General features: G+C 35.4%; 2 protein-coding genes across 2 annotated transcripts; one reads left to right on the forward strand and one right to left on the reverse strand.

The window, feature by feature from the left end:
* Positions 1 to 107: 107 nt before the first annotated feature.
* Positions 108 to 4,190, reverse strand: LOC136196240 (uncharacterized). Its single transcript, XM_065985766.1, has 8 exons — positions 2,838 to 4,190; positions 2,701 to 2,790; positions 2,468 to 2,551; positions 2,277 to 2,420; positions 2,110 to 2,227; positions 1,714 to 2,042; positions 694 to 1,653; positions 108 to 640 (listed from the first exon to the last, which is right to left on the reverse strand). Exons 1-8 carry the CDS (start codon positions 4,188 to 4,190, stop codon positions 248 to 250), a joined length of 3,471 nt encoding a protein of 1,156 aa, XP_065841838.1. The 3' UTR covers positions 108 to 247.
* A 189-nt stretch (positions 4,191 to 4,379) lies between these two features.
* On the forward strand, positions 4,380 to 26,800 carry LOC136195983 (RAC-gamma serine/threonine-protein kinase-like). The gene is made up of 16 exons (XM_065985473.1): positions 4,380 to 4,539; positions 4,599 to 4,724; positions 4,789 to 4,840; positions 4,898 to 4,957; positions 5,406 to 5,514; positions 5,567 to 5,620; positions 5,676 to 5,753; positions 5,861 to 5,926; positions 5,990 to 6,058; positions 6,129 to 6,251; positions 6,306 to 6,434; positions 6,484 to 6,615; positions 6,669 to 6,751; positions 26,305 to 26,392; positions 26,455 to 26,560; positions 26,622 to 26,800. The coding sequence occupies exons 1-16, from the start codon at positions 4,482 to 4,484 to the stop codon at positions 26,693 to 26,695; spliced, it is 1,407 nt and encodes a 468-aa protein (XP_065841545.1). The 5' UTR covers positions 4,380 to 4,481; the 3' UTR covers positions 26,696 to 26,800.
* The last annotated feature ends 14 nt before the right edge of the window (positions 26,801 to 26,814 follow it).

A 26,814-nucleotide genomic window follows, 5' to 3' on the forward strand; every position in this document is an offset into this window, starting at 1 on the left:
GTGTTTGGTTACGCATGCGCGTAGTTTATTATGAGCCTCCGTTGCCTTGGTGACACATTCGTTGAATAATTAAAAATTCTCATTATGGCTTTTCTCTTCAGCACTTTCACTAAGTCGGTCTATTTAGTGGCCAGGTTTCGATAGTCCTACAAAGCGACGCAAAAAAGGTAATCAAAAGTGGAGATGAGAAAAATCAAGCGTACAGCAAATAGTAAAATATCAAATACGGTACAGAAATCAAGAGCAGTCAAAACGTACATTGGTTTGCAGAAATTGACAAGGGTGTGAGGACTTCGCTTATGACTTGCTTCACGGCGTCTTCTCCGTACACCTCCTCCGCAGCATTTCGCTGACCAACTTTTTTATCAAGAAGAGCTGTGCAGAGGCGCCTCACCGTCGCATCCGATCCGTTTCGTTCTAACCATCCACGAAGCATGTCGTACGGACAGTTGCCTGGATCAAGCTGATTCTCCCGTTGAACGACGTCTGTATCCACCTTCATCCCTGGCAACGTACGAGCCAACGTTATCCAAGCCTTAGCCAAGTAAGGAGCCAAATCTTGTAGCTCTTTCAGTTTCACCTTACGGTCCAAATCACTAACAGGAAAAAGACCAGCTCTTGGGCTTAGCCTTCCTAATGGCTGTAGATAAAAACAATTATATCTTTACGCTTTAGTCCCCTTTATACACTTACATTTTTTGCTGCAAAAGTAACTGAAATTTTAACTGGTTCCTCCCATTGCAGAAAAAACCAAACGGTCACACTGTCGCCAGCCTCAATACTCCTATCAGAACCAACTACAAAGTTGTAGGATTCGTGGCGAGCACTGCCTTTTGAAATTGCTTCAAGTTTACTAATGTGAACTTTGTGATTTCCTTCAACACTCCATGCAGCAGCAGAGGGGATTCCGCTAGTTTCTGCAGCAATTGGCAACAGTTTATCCTTGCAACCGCAAAGGCTGAATTTCCGATTCTCTATTATTTCAAACGCATGTAAACCCGTTCCTCCACGTTCTGCATTTTTAACTTTATTTTCCTTTTGCTTGTCTGCTTTGCAGAAGCACAATTTGACGGTGAACCCATCTCGAAATTGAGTTGGGCTCAAATCAGTGAGTGCAAACACCAAAGCCGATAAATCAAAGCAGCAGCCATCATTCCGAGCACACAGGTGACAGAAGCTCGTTGTATGAACGATTATCTGGTCAGCTAGAAGAACAGCCCGTCCAAACCGAAAATGAACAATTTGGTTCAGAGCCGTGAAAATGCAAAGTGGCATCATTGATTTCTTTGAATCGGTTCCACTCTCATACAACAACGTAATTTTTATAGCGTGATTTTTTCTGAAAGTGAATTTGTGCTTCAGTTTGAGAGTGACCGCTGTTTTGAACTTGGTGCCATGAGGCCGAAGCTGGACAACATCCGTAAGCTCATTTCCCGTTTTACTCTTGTAGTATTCCCCATCGTCTGCGAGAAGACAAGAAGATATTCTAATTGGCTCGTCAACAGCGTTAGGAGGAATTGACAGAGTGCACTTGTCTTCTGCAATACTCAGCTTCAACCCAGCCGGAGTCAGTTCTTCGCTAACCAACGGAGATGCTCCACTCAACAGAACAGGAATGTCATCAATGGTCATTGGCAAAAAATCATTATCTTTCTGTAAGAGAAAGATATAACAGCATACTCGTCTACAATACAAAAGAATTCCGTACGGTACCTCCTTTAAGAAACCACGTAGCAATTCAGCTGCATCGTTGCGGTGAATGCGATTTAGAGAGATCAGCAGGTGACCGACAGTGGCACTTTCTAACGAACATTGCTGGTGCCACTTCTTCATCACAGCTATCGTTGGTCCACTGGGATCCTTTTCAAGCGTTTTTTCGTCGCTCTCTTGAAGAGTTCGTCCTGTCAACTCCGTCCAAAGAGCTCGCCAGTCATCCCCGAGAGGATCACTTGTATCAAGCAACGTGCAAACGCCGTTCAGCGCGACGTGAACTCGAGGAACAATCAAATCGACCGTGGTCGTTGATGTATTCAACAAAAAGTCTGCAAGAAGTGAATGTGCCGTCTATTAATTACTCCTTTCAGTTCAGCTGCAATGAATTTAATTTACCTGCCGGTGAAGTATCTTCGTCCTGAGTCTGTTTGGTATCTTTGTCCTGACTTTGTGAGACTCTGGCATATACTGGTGAAAGATACTCGCTCCAAATTGATTTTGCTTTTTCTTGTCTCTGCAATAAAAGCTCTAAACCTTGTACGTAAACTCTAAATAAAATGTACCAGAAACTGCTCATATTCAGTCAATGTTTTAACCAATTCCGACATTCCCATCACTTCTGATGTATGTCTGGCATATTCTGAATCATACTTTGATTTTGTCCGAGTTAGTTTTGATGACGGTTCTCGGAACTCTTTTCCCTGTCTCTACAATAAACGCTCTAAAACTTGTACAGTACTCTAAAATAATGTACCAGAAGCCGATATCTATCAGCCATTAATATTTTAGCCACTGGCAATTGTAAAATGCCCAGTTCTTCTGATGCATCATAACCTTTCTAAAATGTGCATAAGCAATCAGTCATAATTACTAGTATGTTATACAAGTGCGGTTAAAGCATATCTAACGCGTTTCTTGAGAAGCTGAGCGTTAAAAGCAGTTAAGGAAAAGACCTTTTCAAAGCTAGTCAGTACATGTATGGCGTACCTGCCTAAGAAACGTCTCAGCTGACGCGCGAGACGACCGCCCAGAGATGCCTTCTGGTTTCATGTATTCATATTTCTTTGTAACTGCCTCCTAACATGGCAATATAAATTACAAACAAAATACAATCGTTGAAGTACCTGAGCTTCTCCTCTAATTTCTCGAGCTTGTAAAGAGTACTGTTGCAGGGCTGTGGTCATTAGTGCGACGAAGCGATTTTGCTTCCCTTTTCCGAGACTATCAACGGCATCGTCGATTTCATTTGCATCAGACGATTGAACGAGAGATGATAGGAGAGAGGAAATGAGTGATGGACGACTAGAACTCACAGTCACAAGTTTTGCAACAATCTGATTAAGAAGCCTTTGATATTCAAGCAGCTGTTCCAAAAAGTGCCTCGCGGCTTCTTCATGATGCGCCATTTGTGAAGAAATTTTAATTATCTTGTTATCACAGTGCTCCAAAGCTTTCATCAATGCTTCTCTGTCTTCCTCTGAGTTGCTGTAATATTCTAGCAAGATTATTGCTACATCAGCTTTCACATAACGAATAGCTTTGTGCAATGGCTGGTTTCCTGCATCATCATTTGCTCTGACGTCAGCACCGTGAGACACTAAGCATCGAATGACTTCAATGCTTCTAGCCTCGTGCAATGGCTGCTCTCCGCGCTTATTTCTCGCCAGCACATCGGCTCCACAAGAGATCAGATACTCGCACACATTCTTTGACGAGACTCTGTGCAAAGCTGTATCACCTGCATTCGTTGTCGATTTGACGTCAGCACCGTGAGACACCAAGCACTGAACCACTTCAATGTTTGTAGCCCTGTGCAATGGCTGCTCTCCATCTTCATTTCTTGCCAGCACATCGGCTCCACAAGAGATCAGATACTCGCACACATCCTTTGACGAGACTCTGTGCAAAGCTGTATCACCTGCATTCGTTGTTGATTTGACGTCAGCACCGTGAGACACCAAGCACTGAACCACTTCAATGTTTGTAGCCCTGTGCAATGGCTGCTCTCCGCGCTTATTTCTCGCCAGCACATCGGCTCCACAAGAGATCAGATACTCGCACACATTCTTTGACGAGACTCTGTGCAAAGCTGTACCACCTGCATTCGTTGTCGATTTGACGTCAGCACCGTGAGACACCAAGCACTGAACCACTTCAATGTTTGTAGCCCTGTGCAATGGCTGCTCTCCATCTCCATTTCTTGCCAGCACATCGGCTCCACAAGAGATCAGATACTCGCACACATCCTTGTTTCTGGCAACGTGCAAAGCCGTATCGCCAAACTTCGTTGCTAATTTGACGTCAGCTTTGTGCGATATGAGCCACTTGCAGATACCCAGCTTTCCTTGTTCAGCAGCATAATAGAGCGGTGGCGCTGCCCAGAAGCCGTCAAGTTCGTTTACTTCAGAAACGTTTGTCTCGACGAGACGTTTGACTTCGTCCCATCTTTCCTTCTCAGCAAGTTCGGCGACATTCATCTCAAAACGGACTGGAGCGAGTGTTGATGTTTGGTTGCGCATGCGCTTAGATTATTTCGAGTATTTTATTTACTGACACCTTCGTCGAATAATTTTAATTAAAAAGTTTCACACTAGCATATCTCTTCAAATTTTCGCGAAGTCAAGATTTAGATCAATGGGCCCGGACTCGATTTTACATGAAATCCGGGACACGATAGTGTGTCAACGTTCGGACATCCTCGATTCGTTCTCCCGTCCACCCGAATCGATCGCGTCGTTTGTCGCCGCAAACGAACAGAACACGCGCCAATGGAAGCAGTTCGCGACGAAGCGCGCATCGTGAAGGAGGGTTGGCTCCTAAAACGAGGTCCCACCGTCTCGCCGAACCACAGTGTCACGTCACCCCAAACCCTCTCCCCATCGCAGGCGAATACATCAAAAATTGGCGAAAGCGCTATTTCCAGCTCCGAAGCGACGGCACGTTTTACGGATTCAAACAGCCACCGGTCGCTGGAACGTACACAGAACCGTTGAATAACTTTACCGTAGACAGTAAGGAGAGTTCGATCGAGGGAAATCGGTTTTTACAGAGGGGGCCCCCCTACTCGTGTTCTAGAATGTCAAATTATGACGACAGATAAACCGAAGAAGAACGTTTTTGTTGTTCGGTTGGTTAGCAAATCGTTTTCCGGGAAACCGTGGGATATTTCTCCCTTTCCCTATAGATGTTTACAGTGGACGTCGTTCGTCGAAAGAACGTTCCACACGGAATCCACGGAGGAACGGTGAGATCACGATGATGATGCAGGGTGGGCGGATTAAAAACGCGGGGGCGTGACGATCCCGTAGAGTGGGGCGGGAATGCGGTCTAATATAACAGCGTTAGTGTTTGTTTTGGGGTAGAGGAGTGCCATACCTGCATAGAAAAACGTACGTGTTCAGGAAACGCCTAGAGATGTAGAGAGCAAAGAGTTCATAGTAGAAGATGTCTATGTATGTATGTATGTATAACTCATAGTGACTGCAGATCTATTTATTAATCGTTGAATGATTTAAGGCCCCTTTTCAGTTCCTGCATAGAAAACGTACGTCATAGTAGGAGATGTCTATGCATATTAACTCATAGTGACTGCAGGTCTGTTTATTATTAATAATAATCGTTGAATGATTTAAGGCTCCCTGTACTATTGCTAAGATTCTAAGTGGTCTACTGTTCTTATGATTATTTTATAGGAAAGTGTGGGTTGGTGCTATTCAGTCCGTTGCCGATAAGCTCAAGGAGAAAAAGGAATTGCAGAACATGGCTTCGTCGAAAGGCGACGCGCTTGAGGAGCGACACAAGGTGAATTTAACCAACGCAATATCGAAACACCGTTGGAGTTCTCTCCTTTTAGAAATTAGAAGACTTTGCTATGCTGAAAGTACTGGGCAAAGGCACGTTCGGAAAGGCGAGTCATTAACCATGAAAACAACGTCGATTTTTGACGCTCTTTTGCCCTATAGGTCATGCTTGGAAAAGACAAAGAAACGAACGAACTCTTCGCTATAAAAATACTCAAGAAAGACGTGGTCATCGAAAAGGTACGTAGCACAGCTAGAGGAATCTTAGAAGGTCAAATAGACACAGACAGAAAGTTGTCTTAGTGAAGAGGTTTAGCTATATAATTCTAAATGGGACGTATATGTAGGAAGAGGTTGAACACACGCTGACCGAAAATAAAGTTCTCCACTCAATCGACCATCCATTTTTAACGGTAAATCGCGAGAAAAAAATTAGCCAGAATGAAAGCCACGCTTCTATTTCTCAAAATCCTTAGGGCCTAAAATATTCCTTCCAAACCAAAGATCGACTTTGTTTCGTCATGGAATACGTCAACGGCGGAGAGGTTTCTAGTCCTATTATTTAATTTTTAATCTTATTTGAGTGTCTGTCTCTGTCTCTCCCCCTTCCTCCAGCTGTTCTTTCATCTTTCGCGCGATCGCGTCTTTTCCGAATCGCGAACCAAGTTCTATGGAGCCGAAATAACTCTGGCGTTGAAGTATCTTCACGAGCGCAACATCGTCTATCGCGACTTGAAGGCACGTCACCGTGACCCCAATAGTCCCCCTTCGTGACTCCGTCTATTTTTCCAGTTGGAAAATCTGCTCCTTGACCGATTTGGTCACGTCAAAATAACGGACTTCGGACTGTGCAAACAGGACATATCGTACGGCGCGACGACGGCGACGTTCTGCGGCACCCCGGAGTATTTAGCACCGGAGGTACGAGTTAGATGAGTGGGGAGGTCTTTTTATCGTCTCGCTCCCCCAGGTTCTCGAAGATAATGATTACGGGCGACCCGTTGATTGGTGGGGACTCGGTGTCGTCATGTACGAAATGATGTGCGGTCGCCTTCCCTTCTATAATCGAGATCACGACGTTCTCTTCGAGCTAATTATGATGGTAGAGAGGCTCCCTCAATTCCCCTGGAAGTTCCACGAGAGTACTCTATGTAGGAACAAGTCAAGTTTCCTGCTCGCGTTTCCGACGCGGCAAAGACGATGCTCAGCGGACTACTAACCAAGGATCCCACAAAAAGGTCAGTAGCTCATAACAGGGAGACCCTCAATTTAATATTTAGGCCCTGAGAAATGAAGATTAGGCCCTCAATTTAATTAATATTTAGGTCCTAAAAATCAAAGATTTTTGCCTCAATTTATTATTTAGGCTTTGAGAAATAAAGATTAGGCCCTCAATTTAATATTTAGGCCCTGAAAAATAAAGATTAGGCCCTCAATTTAACATTTAGGCCCTTAAAATCAAAGATTTTGCCCTCAATTTATTATTTAGGCTTTGAGAAATAAAGATTAGGCCCTCAGTTTATTATTTAGACCCAGAGAAATAAAGATTTGGCCCTCAATTTAATATTTAGGCCCTGAGAATAAAGATTAAGCCCTCAATTTAATATTTAGGCCCTGAGAAATAAAGATTAGGCCCTCAATTTAATATTTAGGCCCTAAAAATCAAAGATTTTGCCCTCAAATTATTATTTATGCCTTTAGAAATAAAGATTAGGCCCTCAATTTAATATTTAGACCATGAGAAATAAAGATTAGGCCCTTAATTTAATATTTAGGCTCTTAGAAATGAAGATTAAGCCCTCAATTTAATATTTAAGTTCTTAGAAATGAAGATTAGGCCCTCAATTTAATATTTAGGTCCTAAAAATCAAAGATTTTGCCCTCAATTTATTATTTATGTCTTGAGAAATAAAGATTAGGCCCTCAGTTTAATATTTAGGCCCTCAGATTAGGCCCTCAATTTAATATTTAGGCCCGTTAGAAATAAAGATTAAGCCCTCAATTTAATATTTAGGTGCTGAGAATCAAAGTTTAGGCCCTCAATTTAATATTTAGGTTCTAAAAATCAAAGATTTTGTCCTCAATTTATTATTTAGGCCTTGAGAAATAAAGATTAGGCCCTCAATTTAATATTTAGGCCCTGAGAAATCAAGATTAAGCCCTCAATTTAATATTTAGGCCCTGAGAAATGAAGATTAAGCCCTCAATTTAATATTTAGGCTCTGCTAATCAAAGATTAGGTCCTCAATTTAATATTTAGACCCTGAGAAATAAAGATTAAGCCCTCAAATTAATATTTAGGCCCTGAGAATCAAAGATTAGGCCCTCAATTTATTATTTAGACCCTGAGAAATAAAGATTAAGCCCTCAAATTAATATTTAGGCCCTGAGAATCAAAGATTAGGCCCTCAATTTATTATTTAGACCCTGAGAAATAAAGATTAGGCCCTCAATTTAATATTTAGGCCCTGAGAAATGAAGATTAAGCCCTCAATTTAATATTTAGGCTCTGCTAATCAAAGATTAGGCCCTCAATTTAATATTTAGGTCCTAAAAATCAAAGATTTTGCCCTCAATTTATTATTTAGGCCTTGAGAATAGGCCCTCAGTTTAATATTTAGGCCCTGAGAAATAAAGATTAGGCCCTCAATTTAATATTTAGGCCCTGAGAAATGAAGATTAAGCCCTCAATTTAATATTTAGGCTCTGCTAATCAAAGATTAGGCCCTCAATTTAATATTTAGGCCCTGAGAAATGAATATTAAGCCCTCAATTTAATATTTAGGCTCTGCTAATCAAAGATTAGGCCCTCAATTTAATATTTAGGTCCTAAAAATCAAAGATTTTTTCCTCAATCTATTATTTAGGCCTTGAGAAATAAAGATTAGGCTTTCAATATATTATTGAGGTCCTGAGAAATAAAGATTAGGCCCTCAATTTAATATTTAAGCCCTGAGAAATAAAGATTAGGCCCTCATTTTAATATTTAGTCCCTGTAAAATAAAGATTAAGCCCTCAGTTTATTATTTAGACCCTGAGAAATAAAGATTAGGCCCTCAATTTATTATTTAGGCCCTGAGAATCAAAGTTTAGGCCCTCAATTTATTATTTAGACGCTGAGAAATAAAGATTAGGCCCTCAATTTAATATTTAGGCCCTGAGAAATAAAGATTTGGCTCTCAATTTAATATTTAGGCCTTGAGAAATAAATATTCATCCTTCAATTTAATATTTAGGTTTTGAGAATCAAAGTTTAGGCCCTCAATTTATTATTTAGACGCTGAGAAATAAAGATTAGGCCCTCAATTTAATATTTAGGCCCTGAGAAATAAAGATTTGGCTCTCAATTTAATATTTAGGCCCTGAGAAATAAATATTCATCCTTCAATTTAATATTTAGGTTCTAAGAATCAAAGATTAGGCCCTCAATTTATTATTTAGGCCTTGAGAAATAAAGATTCCGCCCTCAATTTAATATTTAGGCCCTAGAAATCAAATATTTTGCCCTCAATTTATTATTTAGGCCTTTAGAAATAAAGATTAGGCCCTCAGTTTATTATTTAGACCCTGAGAACTAAAGATTAGGCCCTCAATTTAATATTTAGGCCCTGAAAAATAAAGATTATGCTCTCAATTTAATATTTAGGCCCTGAGAAATCAAGATTAGGCCCTCAAATTAATATTTAGGCCCTGAGAAATGAAGATTAGGCCCTCAATTTAATTAATATTTAGGTCCTAAAAATCAAAGATTTTTGCCTCAATTTATTATTTAGGCTTTGAGAAATAAAGATTAGGCCCTCAATTTAATATTTAGGCCCTGAAAAATAAAGATTAGGCCCTCAATTTAACATTTAGGCCTTAAAAATCAAAGATTTTGCCCTCAATTTATTATTTAGGCCTTGAGAAATAAAGATTAGGCCCTCAGTTTATTAATTAGACCCTGAGAAATAAAGATTAGGCCCTCAATTTAATATTTAGGCCCTGAAAATTTAAAGATTACGCCCTCAATTTAATATTTAGGCCCTTAAAATCAAAGATTTTGCCCTCAATTTATTATTTAGGCTTTGAGAAATAAAGATTAGGCCCTCAGTTTATTATTTAGACCCAGAGAAATAAAGATTTGGCCCTCAATTTAATATTTAGGCCCTGAGAATAAAGATTAAGCCCTCAATTTATTATTTAGGCCCTGAGAATCAAAGATTAGGCCCTCAATTTATTATTTAGACGCTGAGAAATAAAGATTAGGCCCTCAATTTAATATTTAGGCCCTGAGAAATAAAGATTAGGCCCTCAATTTAATATTTAGGCCCTAAAAATCAAAGATTTTGCCCTCAAATTATTATTTATGCCTTTAGAAATAAAGATTAGGCCCTCAATTTAATATTCAGGCTTGAAAAATAAAGATTAGGCCCTCAATTTAATATTTAGGCCCTGAAAAATAAAGATTAGGCCCCGAATTTAATATTTAGGTCCTAAGAATCAAAGATTAGGCCCTCAATTTATTATTTAGGCCCTGAGAAATAAAGATTAGGCCCTCAATTTAATATTTAGGTCCTTAGAAATGAAGATTAGGCCCTCAATTTAATATTTAGGCTCTGATAATCAAAGATTAGGCCTTCAATTTAATATTTAGGTCTTAAAAATCAAAGATTTTGCCCTCAATTTATTATTTAGGCCCTGAGAATCAAAGTTTAGGCCCTCAATTCATTATTTAGACGCTGAGAAATAAAGATTAGGCCCTGAATTTAATATTTAGGTCCTAAGAATCAAAGATTTTGCCCTCAATTTATTATTTAGGCCTTGAGAAATAAAGATTAGGCCCTCAGTTTATTATTTATACCATGGGAACTAAAGATTAGGCCCTCAATTTAATATTTAGGCTCTGAAAAAGAAAGATTAGACCCTCAATTTAATATTTAGGTCTTGAGAAATAAAGATTAAGCCCGCAGTTTCTTATTTAGACCCTGAGAAATAAAGATTAGGCCCTGAATTTAATATTTAGGTCCTAAGAATCAAAGATTAGGTCCTCAATTTATTATTTAGACCATGAGAAATAAAGATTAGGCCCTCAATTTAATATTTAGGCTCTTAGAAATGAAGATTAAGCCCTCAATTTAATATTTAAGTTCTTAGAAATGAAGATTAGGCCCTCAATTTAATATTTAGGTCCTAAAAATCAAAGATTTTGCCCTCAATTTATTATTTATGTCTTGAGAAATAAAGATTAGGCCCTCAGTTTAATATTTAGGCCCTCAGATTAGGCCCTCAATTTAATATTTAGGCCCGTTAGAAATAAAGATTAAGCCCTCAATTTAATATTTAGGTGCTGAGAATCAAAGGTTAGGCCCTCAATTTAATATTTAGGCCCTAAAAATCAGAGATTTTGCCCTCAATTTATTATTTAGGCCTTGAGAAATAAAGATTAGGCCCTCAATTTAATATTTAGGCCCTGAGAAATCAAGATTAAGCCCTCAAATTAATATTTAGGCCCTGAGAATCAAAGTTTAGGCCCTCAATTTATTATTTAGACGCTGAGAAATAAAGATTAGGCCCTCAATTTAATATTTAGGCCCTGAGAAATGAAGATTAAGCCCTCAATTTAATATTTAGGCTCTGCTAATCAAAGATTAGGCCCTCAATTTATTATTTAGACCCTGAGAAATAAAGATTAAGCCCTCAAATTAATATTTAGGCCCTGAGAATCAAAGATTTTGCCCTCAATTTATTATTTAGGCCTTGAGAAATAAAGATTAGGCCCTCAGTTTATTAATTAGACCCTGAGAAATAAAGATTAGGCCCTCAATTTAATATTTAGGCCCTGAAAATTTAAAGATTACGCCCTCAATTTAATATTTAGGCCCTTAAAATCAAAGATTTTGCCCTCAATTTATTATTTAGGCTTTGAGAAATAAAGATTAGGCCCTCAGTTTATTATTTAGACCCAGAGAAATAAAGATTTGGCCCTCAATTTAATATTTAGGCCCTGAGAATAAAGATTAAGCCCTCAATTTATTATTTAGGCCCTGAGAATCAAAGATTAGGCCCTCAATTTAATATTTAGGCCCTGAGAAATAAAGATTAGGCCCTCAATTTAATATTTAGGCCCTAAAAATCAAAGATTTTGCCCTCAAATTATTATTTATGCCTTTAGAAATAAAGATTAGGCCCTCAATTTAATATTTAGACCATGAGAAATAAAGATTAGGCCCTCAATTTAATATTTAGGCTCTTAGAAATGAAGATTAAGCCCTCAATTTAATATTTAAGTTCTTAGAAATGAAGATTAGGCCCTCAATTTAATATTTAGGTCCTAAAAATCAAAGATTTTGCCCTCAATTTATTATTTATGTCTTGAGAAATAAAGATTAGGCCCTCAGTTTAATATTTAGGCCCTCAGATTAGGCCCTCAATTTAATATTTAGGCCCGTTAGAAATAAAGATTAAGCCCTCAATTTAATATTTAGGTGCTGAGAATCAAAGTTTAGGCCCTCAATTTAATATTTAGGTTCTAAAAATCAAAGATTTTGTCCTCAATTTATTATTTAGGCCTTGAGAAATAAAGATTAGGCCCTCAATTTAATATTTAGGCCCTGAGAAATCAAGATTAAGCCCTCAATTTAATATTTAGGCCCTGAGAAATGAAGATTAAGCCCTCAATTTAATATTTAGGCTCTGCTAATCAAAGATTAGGTCCTCAATTTAATATTTAGACCCTGAGAAATAAAGATTAAGCCCTCAAATTAATATTTAGGCCCTGAGAATCAAAGATTAGGCCCTCAATTTATTATTTAGACCCTGAGAAATAAAGATTAGGCCCTCAATTTAATATTTAGGCCCTGAGAAATGAAGATTAAGCCCTCAATTTAATATTTAGGCTCTGCTAATCAAAGATTAGGCCCTCAATTTAATATTTAGGCCCTGAGAAATGAATATTAAGCCCTCAATTTAATATTTAGGCTCTGCTAATCAAAGATTAGGCCCTCAATTTAATATTTAGGTCCTAAAAATCAAAGATTTTGCCCTCAATTTATTATTTAGGCCTTGAGAATAGGCCCTCAGTTTAATATTTAGGCCCTGAGAAATAAAGATTAGGCCCTCAATTTAATATTTAGGCCCTGAGAAATGAAGATTAAGCCCTCAATTTAATATTTAGGCTCTGCTAATCAAAGATTAGGCCCTCAATTTAATATTTAGGTCCTAAAAATCAAAGATTTTTTCCTCAATCTATTATTTAGGCCTTGAGAAATAAAGATTAGGCTTTCAATATATTATTGAGGTCCTGAGAAATAAAGATTAGGCCCTCAATTTAATATTTAAGCCCTGAGAAATAAAGATTAGGCCCTCATTTTAATATTTAGTCCCTGTAAAATAAAGATTAAGCCCTCAGTTTATTATTTAGACCCTGAGAAATAAAGATTAGGCCCTCAATTTATTATTTAGGCCCTGAGAATCAAAGTTTAGGCCCTCAATTTATTATTTAGACGCTGAGAAATAAAGATTAGGCCCTCAATTTAATATTTAGGCCCTGAGAAATAAAGATTTGGCTCTCAATTTAATATTTAGGCCTTGAGAAATAAATATTCATCCTTCAATTTAATATTTAGGTTTTGAGAATCAAAGTTTAGGCCCTCAATTTATTATTTAGACGCTGAGAAATAAAGATTAGGCCCTCAATTTAATATTTAGGCCCTGAGAAATAAAGATTTGGCTCTCAATTTAATATTTAGGCCCTGAGAAATAAATATTCATCCTTCAATTTAATATTTAGGTTCTAAGAATCAAAGATTAGGCCCTCAATTTATTATTTAGGCCTTGAGAAATAAAGATTCGGCCCTCAATTTAATATTTAGGCCCTAGAAATCAAATATTTTGCCCTCAATTTATTATTTAGGCCTTTAGAAATAAAGATTAGGCCCTCAGTTTATTATTTAGACCCTGAGAACTAAAGATTAGGCCCTCAATTTAATATTTAGGCCCTGAAAAATAAAGATTATGCTCTCAATTTAATATTTAGGCCCTGAGAACTAAAGATTAGGCCCTCAAATTAATATTTAGGCCCTGAGAAATGAAGATTAGGCCCTCAATTTAATTAATATTTAGGTCCTAAAAATCAAAGATTTTTGCCTCAATTTATTATTTAGGCTTTGAGAAATAAAGATTAGGCCCTCAATTTAATATTTAGGCCCTGAAAAATAAAGATTAGGCCCTCAATTTAACATTTAGGCCTTAAAAATCAAAGATTTTGCTTTCAATTTATTATTTAGGCCTTGAGAAATAAAGATTAGGCCCTCAGTTTATTAATTAGACCCTGAGAAATAAAGATTAGGCCCTCAATTTAATATTTAGGCCCTGAAAATTTAAAGATTACGCCCTCAATTTAATATTTAGGCCCTTAAAATCAAAGATTAGGCCCTCAGTTTATTATTTAGACCCAGAGAAATAAAGATTTGGCCCTCAATTTAATATTTAGGCCCTGAGAATAAAGATTAAGCCCTCAATTTATTATTTAGGCCCTGAGAATCAAAGATTAGGCCCTCAATTTATTATTTAGACGCTGAGAAATAAAGATTAGGCCCTCAATTTAATATTTAGGCCCTGAGAAATAAAGATTAGGCCTTCAATTTAATATTTAGGTCTTAAAAATCAAAGATTTTGCCCTCAATTTATTATTTAGGCCTTGAGAAATAAAGATTAGGCCCTCAGTTTATTATTTATACCATGGGAACTAAAGATTAGGCCCTCAATTTAATATTTAGGCTCTGAAAAAGAAAGATTAGACCCTCAATTTAATATTTAGGCCTTGAGAAATAAAGATTAAGCCCGCAGTTTCTTATTTAGACCCTGAGAAATAAAGATTAGGCCCTGAATTTAATATTTAGGTCCTAAGAATCAAAGATTAGGTCCTCAATTTATTTTTTAGACCATGAGAAATAAAGATTAGGCCCTCAATTTAATATTTAGGTCCTCAGAATCAAAGATTAGGTCCTCAATTTATTATTTAGACCATGACAAATGAAGATTAAGCCCTCAATTTAATATTTAGGCTCTGCTAATCAAAGATTAGGCCCTCAATTTAATATTTAGGCCCTGAGAAATCAAGATTAAGCCCTCAATTTAATATTTAGGCTCTGCTAATCAAAGATTAGGCCCTCAATTTAATATTTAGGCCCTGAGAAATCAAGATTAAGCCCTCAAATTAATATTTAGGCTCTGCTAATCAAAGATTAGGCCCTCAATTTAATATTTAGGTCCTAAAAATCAAAGATTTTGCCCTCAATTTATTATTTATGTCTTGAGAAATAAAGATTAGGCCCTCAGTTTAATATTTAGGCCCTCAGATTAGGCCCTCAATTTAATATTTAGGCCCGTTAGAAATAAAGATTAAGCCCTCAATTTAATATTTAGGTGCTGAGAATCAAAGTTTAGGCCCTCAATTTAATATTTAGGCCCTAAAAATCAAAGATTTTGTCCTCAATTTATTATTTAGGCCTTGAGAAATAAAGATTAGGCCCTCAATTTAATATTTAGGCCCTGAGAAATCAAGATTAAGCCCTCAAATTAATATTTAGGCCCTGAGAATCAAAGTTTAGGCCCTCAATTTAATATTTAGGCCCTGAGAAATGAAGATTAAGCCCTCAATTTAATATTTAGGCTCTGCTAATCAAAGATTAGGTCCTCAATTTAATATTTAGACCCTGAGAAATAAAGATTAGGCCCTCAATTTATTATTTAGACCCTGCGAAATAAAGATTAGGCCCTCAATTTAATATTTAGGTCCTAAGAATCAAAGATTAGGTCCTCAATTTATTATTTAGACCATGAGTAATGAAGATTAAGCCCTCAATTTAATATTTAGGCTCTGCTAATCAAAGATTAGGTCCTCAATTTAATATTTAGGCCCTGAGAAATCAAGATTAAGCCCTCAAATTAATATTTAGGCCCTGAGAATCAAAGTTTAGGCCCTCAATTTATTATTTAGACGCTGAGAAATAAAGATTAGGCCCTCAATTTAATATTTAGGCTCTGAGAAATGAAGATTAAGCCCTCAATTTAATATTTAGGCTCTGCTAATCAAAGATTAGGCCCTCAATTTAATATTTAGGTCCTAAAAATCAAAGATTTTGCCCTCAATTTATTATTTAGGCCTTGAGAATAGGCCCTCAGTTTAATATTTAGGCCCTGAGAAATAAAGATTAGGCCCTCAATTTAATATTTAGGCCCTGAGAAATGAAGATTAAGCCCTCAATTTAATATTTAGGCTCTGCTAATCAAAGATTAGGCCCTCAATTTAATATTTAGGCCCTGAGAAATGAATATTAAGCCCTCAATTTAATATTTAGGCTCTGCTAATCAAAGATTAGGCCCTCAATTTAATATTTAGGTCCTAAAAATCAAAGATTTTTTCCTCAATCTATTATTTAGGCCTTGAGAAATAAAGATTAGGCTTTCAATATATTATTGAGGTCCTGAGAAATAAAGATTAGGCCCTCAATTTAATATTTAAGCCCTGAGAAATAAAGATTAGGCCCTCATTTTAATATTTAGTCCCTGTAAAATAAAGATTAAGCCCTCAGTTTATTATTTAGACCCTGAGAAATAAAGATTAGGCCCTCAATTTATTATTTAGGCCCTGAGAATCAAAGTTTAGGCCCTCAATTTATTATTTAGACGCTGAGAAATAAAGATTAGGCCCTCAATTTAATATTTAGGCCCTGAGAAATAAAGATTTGGCTCTCAATTTAATATTTAGGCCTTGAGAAATAAATATTCATCCTTCAATTTAATATTTAGGTTTTGAGAATCAAAGTTTAGGCCCTCAATTTATTATTTAGACGCTGAGAAATAAAGATTAGGCCCTCAATTTAATATTTAGGCCCTGAGAAATAAAGATTTGGCTCTCAATTTAATATTTAGGCCCTGAGAAATAAATATTCATCCTTCAATTTAATATTTAGGTTCTTAGAATCAAAGATTAGGCCCTCAATTTATTATTTAGGCCTTGAGAAATAAAGATTCGGCCCTCAATTTAATATTTAGGCCCTAGAAATCAAATATTTTGCCCTCAATTTATTATTTAGGCCTTTAGAAATAAAGATTAGGCCCTCAGTTTATTATTTAGACCCTGAGAACTAAAGATTAGGCCCTCAATTTAATATTTAGGCCCTGAAAAATAAAGATTATGCTCTCAATTTAATATTTAGGCCCTGAGAAATCAAGATTAGGCCCTCAAATTAATATTTAGGCCCTGAGAAATGAAGATTAGGCCCTCAATTTAATTAATATTTAGGTCCTAAAAATCAAAGATTTTTGCCTCAATTTATTATTTAGGCTTTGAGAAATAAAGATTAGGCCCTCAATTTAATATTTAGGCCCTGAAAAATAAAGATTAGGCCCTCAATTTAATATTTAGGCCCTAAAAATCAAAGATTTTGCCCTCAAATTATTATTTATGCCTTTAGAAATAAAGATTAGGCCCTCAATTTAATATTTAGACCATGAGAAATAAAGATTAGGCCCTCAATTTAATATTTAGGCTCTTAGAAATGAAGATTAAGCCCTCAATTTAATATTTAAGTTCTTAGAAATGAAGATTAGGCCCTCAATTTAATATTTAGGTCCTAAAAATCAAAGATTTTGCCCTCAATTTATTATTTATGTCTTGAGAAATAAAGATTAGGCCCTCAGTTTAATATTTAGGCCCTCAGATTAGGCCCTCAATTTAATATTTAGGCCCGTTAGAAATAAAGATTAAGCCCTCAATTTAATATTTAGGTGCTGAGAATCAAAGTTTAGGCCCTCAATTTAATATTTAGGTTCTAAAAATCAAAGATTTTGTCCTCAATTTATTATTTAGGCCTTGAGAAATAAAGATTAGGCCCTCAATTTAATATTTAGGCCCTGAGAAATCAAGATTAAGCCCTCAATTTAATATTTAGGCCCTGAGAAATGAAGATTAAGCCCTCAATTTAATATTTAGGCTCTGCTAATCAAAGATTAGGTCCTCAATTTAATATTTAGACCCTGAGAAATAAAGATTAAGCCCTCAAATTAATATTTAGGCCCTGAGAATCAAAGATTAGGCCCTCAATTTATTATTTAGACCCTGAGAAATAAAGATTAGGCCCTCAATTTAATATTTAGGCCCTGAGAAATGAAGATTAAGCCCTCAATTTAATATTTAGGCTCTGCTAATCAAAGATTAGGCCCTCAATTTAATATTTAGGCCCTGAGAAATGAATATTAAGCCCTCAATTTAATATTTAGGCTCTGCTAATCAAAGATTAGGCCCTCAATTTAATATTTAGGTCCTAAAAATCAAAGATTTTGCCCTCAATTTATTATTTAGGCCTTGAGAATAGGCCCTCAGTTTAATATTTAGGCCCTGAGAAATAAAGATTAGGCCCTCAATTTAATATTTAGGCCCTGAGAAATGAAGATTAAGCCCTCAATTTAATATTTAGGCTCTGCTAATCAAAGATTAGGCCCTCAATTTAATATTTAGGTCCTAAAAATCAAAGATTTTTTCCTCAATCTATTATTTAGGCCTTGAGAAATAAAGATTAGGCTTTCAATATATTATTGAGGTCCTGAGAAATAAAGATTAGGCCCTCAATTTAATATTTAAGCCCTGAGAAATAAAGATTAGGCCCTCATTTTAATATTTAGTCCCTGTAAAATAAAGATTAAGCCCTCAGTTTATTATTTAGACCCTGAGAAATAAAGATTAGGCCCTCAATTTATTATTTAGGCCCTGAGAATCAAAGTTTAGGCCCTCAATTTATTATTTAGACGCTGAGAAATAAAGATTAGGCCCTCAATTTAATATTTAGGCCCTGAGAAATAAAGATTTGGCTCTCAATTTAATATTTAGGCCTTGAGAAATAAATATTCATCCTTCAATTTAATATTTAGGTTTTGAGAATCAAAGTTTAGGCCCTCAATTTATTATTTAGACGCTGAGAAATAAAGATTAGGCCCTCAATTTAATATTTAGGCCCTGAGAAATAAAGATTTGGCTCTCAATTTAATATTTAGGCCCTGAGAAATAAATATTCATCCTTCAATTTAATATTTAGGTTCTAAGAATCAAAGATTAGGCCCTCAATTTATTATTTAGGCCTTGAGAAATAAAGATTCGGCCCTCAATTTAATATTTAGGCCCTAGAAATCAAATATTTTGCCCTCAATTTATTATTTAGGCCTTTAGAAATAAAGATTAGGCCCTCAGTTTATTATTTAGACCCTGAGAACTAAAGATTAGGCCCTCAATTTAATATTTAGGCCCTGAAAAATAAAGATTATGCTCTCAATTTAATATTTAGGCCCTGAGAAATCAAGATTAGGCCCTCAAATTAATATTTAGGCCCTGAGAAATGAAGATTAGGCCCTCAATTTAATTAATATTTAGGTCCTAAAAATCAAAGATTTTTGCCTCAATTTATTATTTAGGCTTTGAGAAATAAAGATTAGGCCCTCAATTTAATATTTAGGCCCTGAAAAATAAAGATTAGGCCCTCAATTTAACATTTAGGCCTTAAAAATCAAAGATTTTGCTTTCAATTTATTATTTAGGCCTTGAGAAATAAAGATTAGGCCCTCAGTTTATTAATTAGACCCTGAGAAATAAAGATTAGGCCCTCAATTTAATATTTAGGCCCTGAAAATTTAAAGATTACGCCCTCAATTTAATATTTAGGCCCTTAAAATCAAAGATTAGGCCCTCAGTTTATTATTTAGACCCAGAGAAATAAAGATTTGGCCCTCAATTTAATATTTAGGCCCTGAGAATAAAGATTAAGCCCTCAATTTATTATTTAGGCCCTGAGAATCAAAGATTAGGCCCTCAATTTATTATTTAGACGCTGAGAAATAAAGATTAGGCCCTCAATTTAATATTTAGGCCCTGAGAAATAAAGATTAGGCCTTCAATTTAATATTTAGGTCTTAAAAATCAAAGATTTTGCCCTCAATTTATTATTTAGGCCTTGAGAAATAAAGATTAGGCCCTCAGTTTATTATTTATACCATGGGAACTAAAGATTAGGCCCTCAATTTAATATTTAGGCTCTGAAAAAGAAAGATTAGACCCTCAATTTAATATTTAGGCCTTGAGAAATAAAGATTAAGCCCGCAGTTTCTTATTTAGACCCTGAGAAATAAAGATTAGGCCCTGAATTTAATATTTAGGTCCTAAGAATCAAAGATTAGGTCCTCAATTTATTTTTTAGACCATGAGAAATAAAGATTAGGCCCTCAATTTAATATTTAGGTCCTCAGAATCAAAGATTAGGTCCTCAATTTATTATTTAGACCATGACAAATGAAGATTAAGCCCTCAATTTAATATTTAGGCTCTGCTAATCAAAGATTAGGCCCTCAATTTAATATTTAGGCCCTGAGAAATCAAGATTAAGCCCTCAATTTAATATTTAGGCTCTGCTAATCAAAGATTAGGCCCTCAATTTAATATTTAGGCCCTGAGAAATCAAGATTAAGCCCTCAAATTAATATTTAGGCTCTGCTAATCAAAGATTAGGCCCTCAATTTAATATTTAGGTCCTAAAAATCAAAGATTTTGCCCTCAATTTATTATTTATGTCTTGAGAAATAAAGATTAGGCCCTCAGTTTAATATTTAGGCCCTCAGATTAGGCCCTCAATTTAATATTTAGGCCCGTTAGAAATAAAGATTAAGCCCTCAATTTAATATTTAGGTGCTGAGAATCAAAGTTTAGGCCCTCAATTTAATATTTAGGCCCTAAAAATCAAAGATTTTGTCCTCAATTTATTATTTAGGCCTTGAGAAATAAAGATTAGGCCCTCAATTTAATATTTAGGCCCTGAGAAATCAAGATTAAGCCCTCAAATTAATATTTAGGCCCTGAGAATCAAAGTTTAGGCCCTCAATTTAATATTTAGGCCCTGAGAAATGAAGATTAAGCCCTCAATTTAATATTTAGGCTCTGCTAATCAAAGATTAGGTCCTCAATTTAATATTTAGACCCTGAGAAATAAAGATTAGGCCCTCAATTTATTATTTAGACCCTGCGAAATAAAGATTAGGCCCTCAATTTAATATTTAGGTCCTAAGAATCAAAGATTAGGTCCTCAATTTATTATTTAGACCATGAGTAATGAAGATTAAGCCCTCAATTTAATATTTAGGCTCTGCTAATCAAAGATTAGGTCCTCAATTTAATATTTAGGCCCTGAGAAATCAAGATTAAGCCCTCAAATTAATATTTAGGCCCTGAGAATCAAAGTTTAGGCCCTCAATTTATTATTTAGACGCTGAGAAATAAAGATTAGGCCCTCAATTTAATATTTAGGCTCTGAGAAATGAAGATTAAGCCCTCAATTTAATATTTAGGCTCTGCTAATCAAAGATTAGGCCCTCAATTTAATATTTAGGTCCTAAAAATCAAAGATTTTGCCCTCAATTTATTATTTAGGCCTTGAGAATAGGCCCTCAGTTTAATATTTAGGCCCTGAGAAATAAAGATTAGGCCCTCAATTTAATATTTAGGCCCTGAGAAATGAAGATTAAGCCCTCAATTTAATATTTAGGCTCTGCTAATCAAAGATTAGGCCCTCAATTTAATATTTAGGTCCTAAAAATCAAAGATTTTTTCCTCAATCTATTATTTAGGCCTTGAGAAATAAAGATTAGGCTTTCAATATATTATTGAGGTCCTGAGAAATAAAGATTAGGCCCTCAATTTAATATTTAAGCCCTGAGAAATAAAGATTAGGCCCTCATTTTAATATTTAGTCCCTGTAAAATAAAGATTAAGCCCTCAGTTTATTATTTAGACCCTGAGAAATAAAGATTAGGCCCTCAATTTATTATTTAGGCCTTGAGAATCAAAGTTTAGGCCCTCAATTTATTATTTAGACGCTGAGAAATAAAGATTAGGCCCTCAATTTAATATTTAGGCCCTGAGAAATAAAGATTTGGCTCTCAATTTAATATTTAGGCCTTGAGAAATAAATATTCATCCTTCAATTTAATATTTAGGTTTTGAGAATCAAAGTTTAGGCCCTCAATTTATTATTTAGACGCTGAGAAATAAAGATTAGGCCCTCAATTTAATATTTAGGCCCTGAGAAATAAAGATTTGGCTCTCAATTTAATATTTAGGCCCTGAGAAATAAATATTCATCCTTCAATTTAATATTTAGGTTCTTAGAATCAAAGATTAGGCCCTCAATTTATTATTTAGGCCTTGAGAAATAAAGATTCGGCCCTCAATTTAATATTTAGGCCCTAGAAATCAAATATTTTGCCCTCAATTTATTATTTAGGCCTTTAGAAATAAAGATTAGGCCCTCAGTTTATTATTTAGACCCTGAGAACTAAAGATTAGGCCCTCAATTTAATATTTAGGCCCTGAAAAATAAAGATTATGCTCTCAATTTAATATTTAGGCCCTGAGAAATCAAGATTAGGCCCTCAAATTAATATTTAGGCCCTGAGAAATGAAGATTAGGCCCTCAATTTAATTAATATTTAGGTCCTAAAAATCAAAGATTTTTGCCTCAATTTATTATTTAGGCTTTGAGAAATAAAGATTAGGCCCTCAATTTAATATTTAGGCCCTGAAAAATAAAGATTAGGCCCTCAATTTAATATTTAGGCCCTAAAAATCAAAGATTTTGCCCTCAAATTATTATTTATGCCTTTAGAAATAAAGATTAGGCCCTCAATTTAATATTTAGACCATGAGAAATAAAGATTAGGCCCTCAATTTAATATTTAGGCTCTTAGAAATGAAGATTAAGCCCTCAATTTAATATTTAAGTTCTTAGAAATGAAGATTAGGCCCTCAATTTAATATTTAGGTCCTAAAAATCAAAGATTTTGCCCTCAATTTATTATTTATGTCTTGAGAAATAAAGATTAGGCCCTCAGTTTAATATTTAGGCCCTCAGATTAGGCCCTCAATTTAATATTTAGGCCCGTTAGAAATAAAGATTAAGCCCTCAATTTAATATTTAGGTGCTGAGAATCAAAGTTTAGGCCCTCAATTTAATATTTAGGTTCTAAAAATCAAAGATTTTGTCCTCAATTTATTATTTAGGCCTTGAGAAATAAAGATTAGGCCCTCAATTTAATATTTAGGCCCTGAGAAATCAAGATTAAGCCCTCAATTTAATATTTAGGCCCTGAGAAATGAAGATTAAGCCCTCAATTTAATATTTAGGCTCTGCTAATCAAAGATTAGGTCCTCAATTTAATATTTAGACCCTGAGAAATAAAGATTAAGCCCTCAAATTAATATTTAGGCCCTGAGAAATGAATATTAAGCCCTCATTTTAATATTTAGGCTCTGCTAATCAAAGATTAGGCCCTCAATTTAATATTTAGGTCCTAAAAATCAAAGATTTTTTCCTCAATCTATTATTTAGGCCTTGAGAAATAAAGATTAGGCTTTCAATATATTATTGAGGTCCTGAGAAATAAAGATTAGGCCCTCAATTTAATATTTAAGCTCTGAGAAATAAAGATTAGGCCCTCATTTTAATATTTAGTCCCTGTAAAATAAAGATTAAGCCCTCAGTTTATTATTTAGACCCTGAGAAATAAAGATTAGGCCCTCAATTTATTATTTAGGCCCTGAGAATCAAAGTTTAGGCCCTCAATTTATTATTTAGACGCTGAGAAATAAAGATTAGGCCCTCAATTTAATATTTAGGCCCTGAGAAATAAAGATTTGGCTCTCAATTTAATATTTAGGCCTTGAGAAATAAATATTCATCCTTCAATTTAATATTTAGGTTTTGAGAATCAAAGTTTAGGCCCTCAATTTATTATTTAGACGCTGAGAAATAAAGATTAGGCCCTCAATTTAATATTTAGGCCCTGAGAAATAAAGATTTGGCTCTCAATTTAATATTTAGGCCCTGAGAAATAAATATTCATCCTTCAATTTAATATTTAGGTTCTAAGAATCAAAGATTAGGCCCTCAATTTATTATTTAGGCCTTGAGAAATAAAGATTCGGCCCTCAATTTAATATTTAGGCCCTAGAAATCAAATATTTTGCCCTCAATTTATTATTTAGGCCTTTAGAAATAAAGATTAGGCCCTCAGTTTATTATTTAGGCCCTGAGAAATAAAGATTAGGCGCTCAATTTAATATTTAGGCCCTAAAAATCAAAGATTTTGCCCTCAAATTATTATTTATTCCTTTAGAAATAAAGATTAGGCCCTCAATTTAATATTCAGGCTTGAAAAATAAAGATTAGGCCCTCAATTTAATATTTAGGCCCTGAAAAATAAAGATTAGGCCCCGAATTTAATATTTAGGTCCTAAGAATCAAAGATTAGGCCCTCAATTTATTATTTAGGCCCTGAGAAATAAAGATTAGGCCCTCATTTTCATACTTAGGCCCTGAAAAATAAAGATTAGGCCCTCAATTTAATATTTAGGTCCTTAGAAATGAAGATTAGGCCCTCAATTTAATATTTAGGCTCTGATAATCAAAGATTAGGCCTTCAATTTAATATTTAGGTCTTAAAAATCAAAGATTTTGCCCTCAATTTATTATTTAGGCCCTGAGAATCAAAGTTTAGGCCCTCAATTCATTATTTGGACGCTGAGAAATAAAGATTAGGCCCTGAATTTAATATTTAGGTCCTAAGAATCAAAGATTTTGCCCTCAATTTATTATTTAGGCCTTGAGAAATAAAGATTAGGCCCTCAGTTTATTATTTATACCATGGGAACTAAAGATTAGGCCCTCAATTTAATATTTAGGCTCTGAAAAAGAAAGATTAGACCCTCAATTTAATATTTAGGTCTTGAGAAATAAAGATTAAGCCCGCAGTTTCTTATTTAGACCCTGAGAAATAAAGATTAGGCCCTGAATTTAATATTTAGGTCCTAAGAATCAAAGATTAGGTCCTCAATTTATTATTTAGACCATGAGAAATAAAGATTAGGCCCTCAATTTAATATTTAGGCTCTTAGAAATGAAGATTAAGCCCTCAATTTAATATTTAAGTTCTTAGAAATGAAGATTAGGCCCTCAATTTAATATTTAGGTCCTAAAAATCAAAGATTTTGCCCTCAATTTATTATTTATGTCTTGAGAAATAAAGATTAGGCCCTCAATTTAATATTTAGGCTCTGAAAAAGAAAGATTAGACCCTCAATTTAATATTTAGGCCTTGATAAATAAAGATTAAGCCCGCAGTTTCTTATTTAGACCCTGAGAAATAAAGATTAGGCCCTGAATTTAATATTTAGGTCCTAAGAATCAAAGATTAGGTCCTCAATTTATTATTTAGACCATGAGAAATAAAGATTAGGCCCTCAATTTAATATTTAGGCTCTGAGAAATGAAGATTAAGCCCTCAATTTAATATTTAAGTTCTTAGAAATGAAGATTAGGCCCTCAATTTAATATTTAGGTCCTAAAAATCAAAGATTTTGCCCTCAATTTATTATTTATGTCTTGAGAAATAAAGATTAGGCCCTCAGTTTAATATTTAGGCTCTCAGAAATGAAGATTAGGCCCTCAATTTAATATTTAGGTTCTAAGAATCAAAGATTAGGCCCTCAATTTATTATTTAGGCCTCCGAGAAATAAAGATTAGGCCCTCAGTTTATTATTTAGACCCTGAGAACTAAAGATTAGGCCCTCAATTTAATATTTAGGCCCTCAAAAATAAAGATTAGGCCCTCATTTTAATATTTAGGTCCTAAGAATCAAAGATTAGGAGTACATACAGTAAAGAACCGATTTAGTCAAGACTATTTTTTACTATAAAGTCCTTCCTAGTGTTAGGATATTGTTAGGATCTTCGTAGGTTTCGAGGGACTAAGCGTGTCTAGAAAAACCATTAGAGCGGCGATTTCGTACTAGCGGTGGACTAGGTTTGAGAAGAACGACATTTTTGTGCGTGGTAGACCAAGAATGGCGATATTTTGGTCCTATTTCACGCGATTCAGTCGTTTCATCTCCTAGTTGAAGTGATAATGCATTTCTAACGCGTTCGGTCGCGTCAATTCGACAGATCGTTCGTTTTAGGCGAGAAACCGCGATGCGATCGGAAAATCGCGCTATTTTGGTGCTTTCGACGCGATTCGGCCGTTTCTCTTTCTAGTCTAGTAGAATGTTGGGTTATAGAACTTTTTTGATTCATGGGATCGACCAATCTTTAGTTTTGGCCGAGAAAATCGCGAAAAAAACTAACCGCCATCCTCCCCGCCGCCGCCCCCGCCCACCACACCCATCTTAGCATATTTCACTTGGCGCCGGCGCAGCGCGCCGGTGCCCAGTGAAATATGCTAAGATCCTAACTAATATAGAACTACGTTCGTGAACTTCGAACGCGTAGTTCGTAGAAAATCGATGCTTTAGCTCGAAATTTCGAGATTTCGAGATTTTTCGAAGCTCGTTGCTCCAGCATCGATCTTCGTAGGTTTTGAGGGACTAAGCGTGTCTAGAAAAACCATTAGAGCGGCGATTTCGTACTAACGGTGAACTAGAGGTTAGAAGAACGACATTTTTGCTCGTGGGAGACCAAGAATGGCGATATTTTGGTCTTTTTCACGCGATTCAGTCGTTTCTTCCACTAATTGAAGTGAAATTACAATTCTAAAGCTAATTCTAAAGAAAACACTTGATGCCTTTCTAATTTTCTCGACGTTAGAAGAATTTTTATATAGGTAACCATGCTCCCCAAAAATCTTTCGTTATGGCTTTGCTCCCCTTCCCATACCGAAAAAAATCCTCAGCAGAACCCTGTTAATTTATACCTAAGCATACGTTTACTTATATAGACTGGGAGGTGGTAGACGTGATGCTGAAGAGGTAATGGAGCATCCCTTCTACGCGGAGATCAATTGGCAGCATCTTTATGAGCGAAAAGTACATCAATGTCGCGACTCACCTATATAGCTATATCATACTTACGTCGTTGACTGTTTTAGCTAAGTCCCCCCTTCGTACCGCAAATTTCCTCCGAAGACGACGTATCTAATTTCGATGAGGACTTTACGTCAGAAAATCCCCGGCTGACGCCGCCGGAAACGAGCGGTACTACTGTTTTATTTATTTATTGCACGTAGAAGCTGGGTATGATTTTGTGTATTTTTAGGTCTTGGTGCTATAAGTGAGCAAGATGAAACGTTCGAGGGTTTTGCTCCTGCTGGCGCATCTAAGGATTCCTAACTTTTACGCTGTTTAATAGTTTTAGCTCAGTCCATTTTCCCCTCTTGGTGTCATTGTCGTTTTTATGTGCATCGCTTTCCAGGAAATAAAATCACTTTTAGCGCGCTGCAGTATCCGGG

Source organism: Oscarella lobularis, chromosome 15 (assembly GCF_947507565.1).
Source record: "Oscarella lobularis chromosome 15, ooOscLobu1.1, whole genome shotgun sequence".
Lineage (NCBI taxonomy): Eukaryota > Metazoa > Porifera > Homoscleromorpha > Homosclerophorida > Oscarellidae > Oscarella > Oscarella lobularis.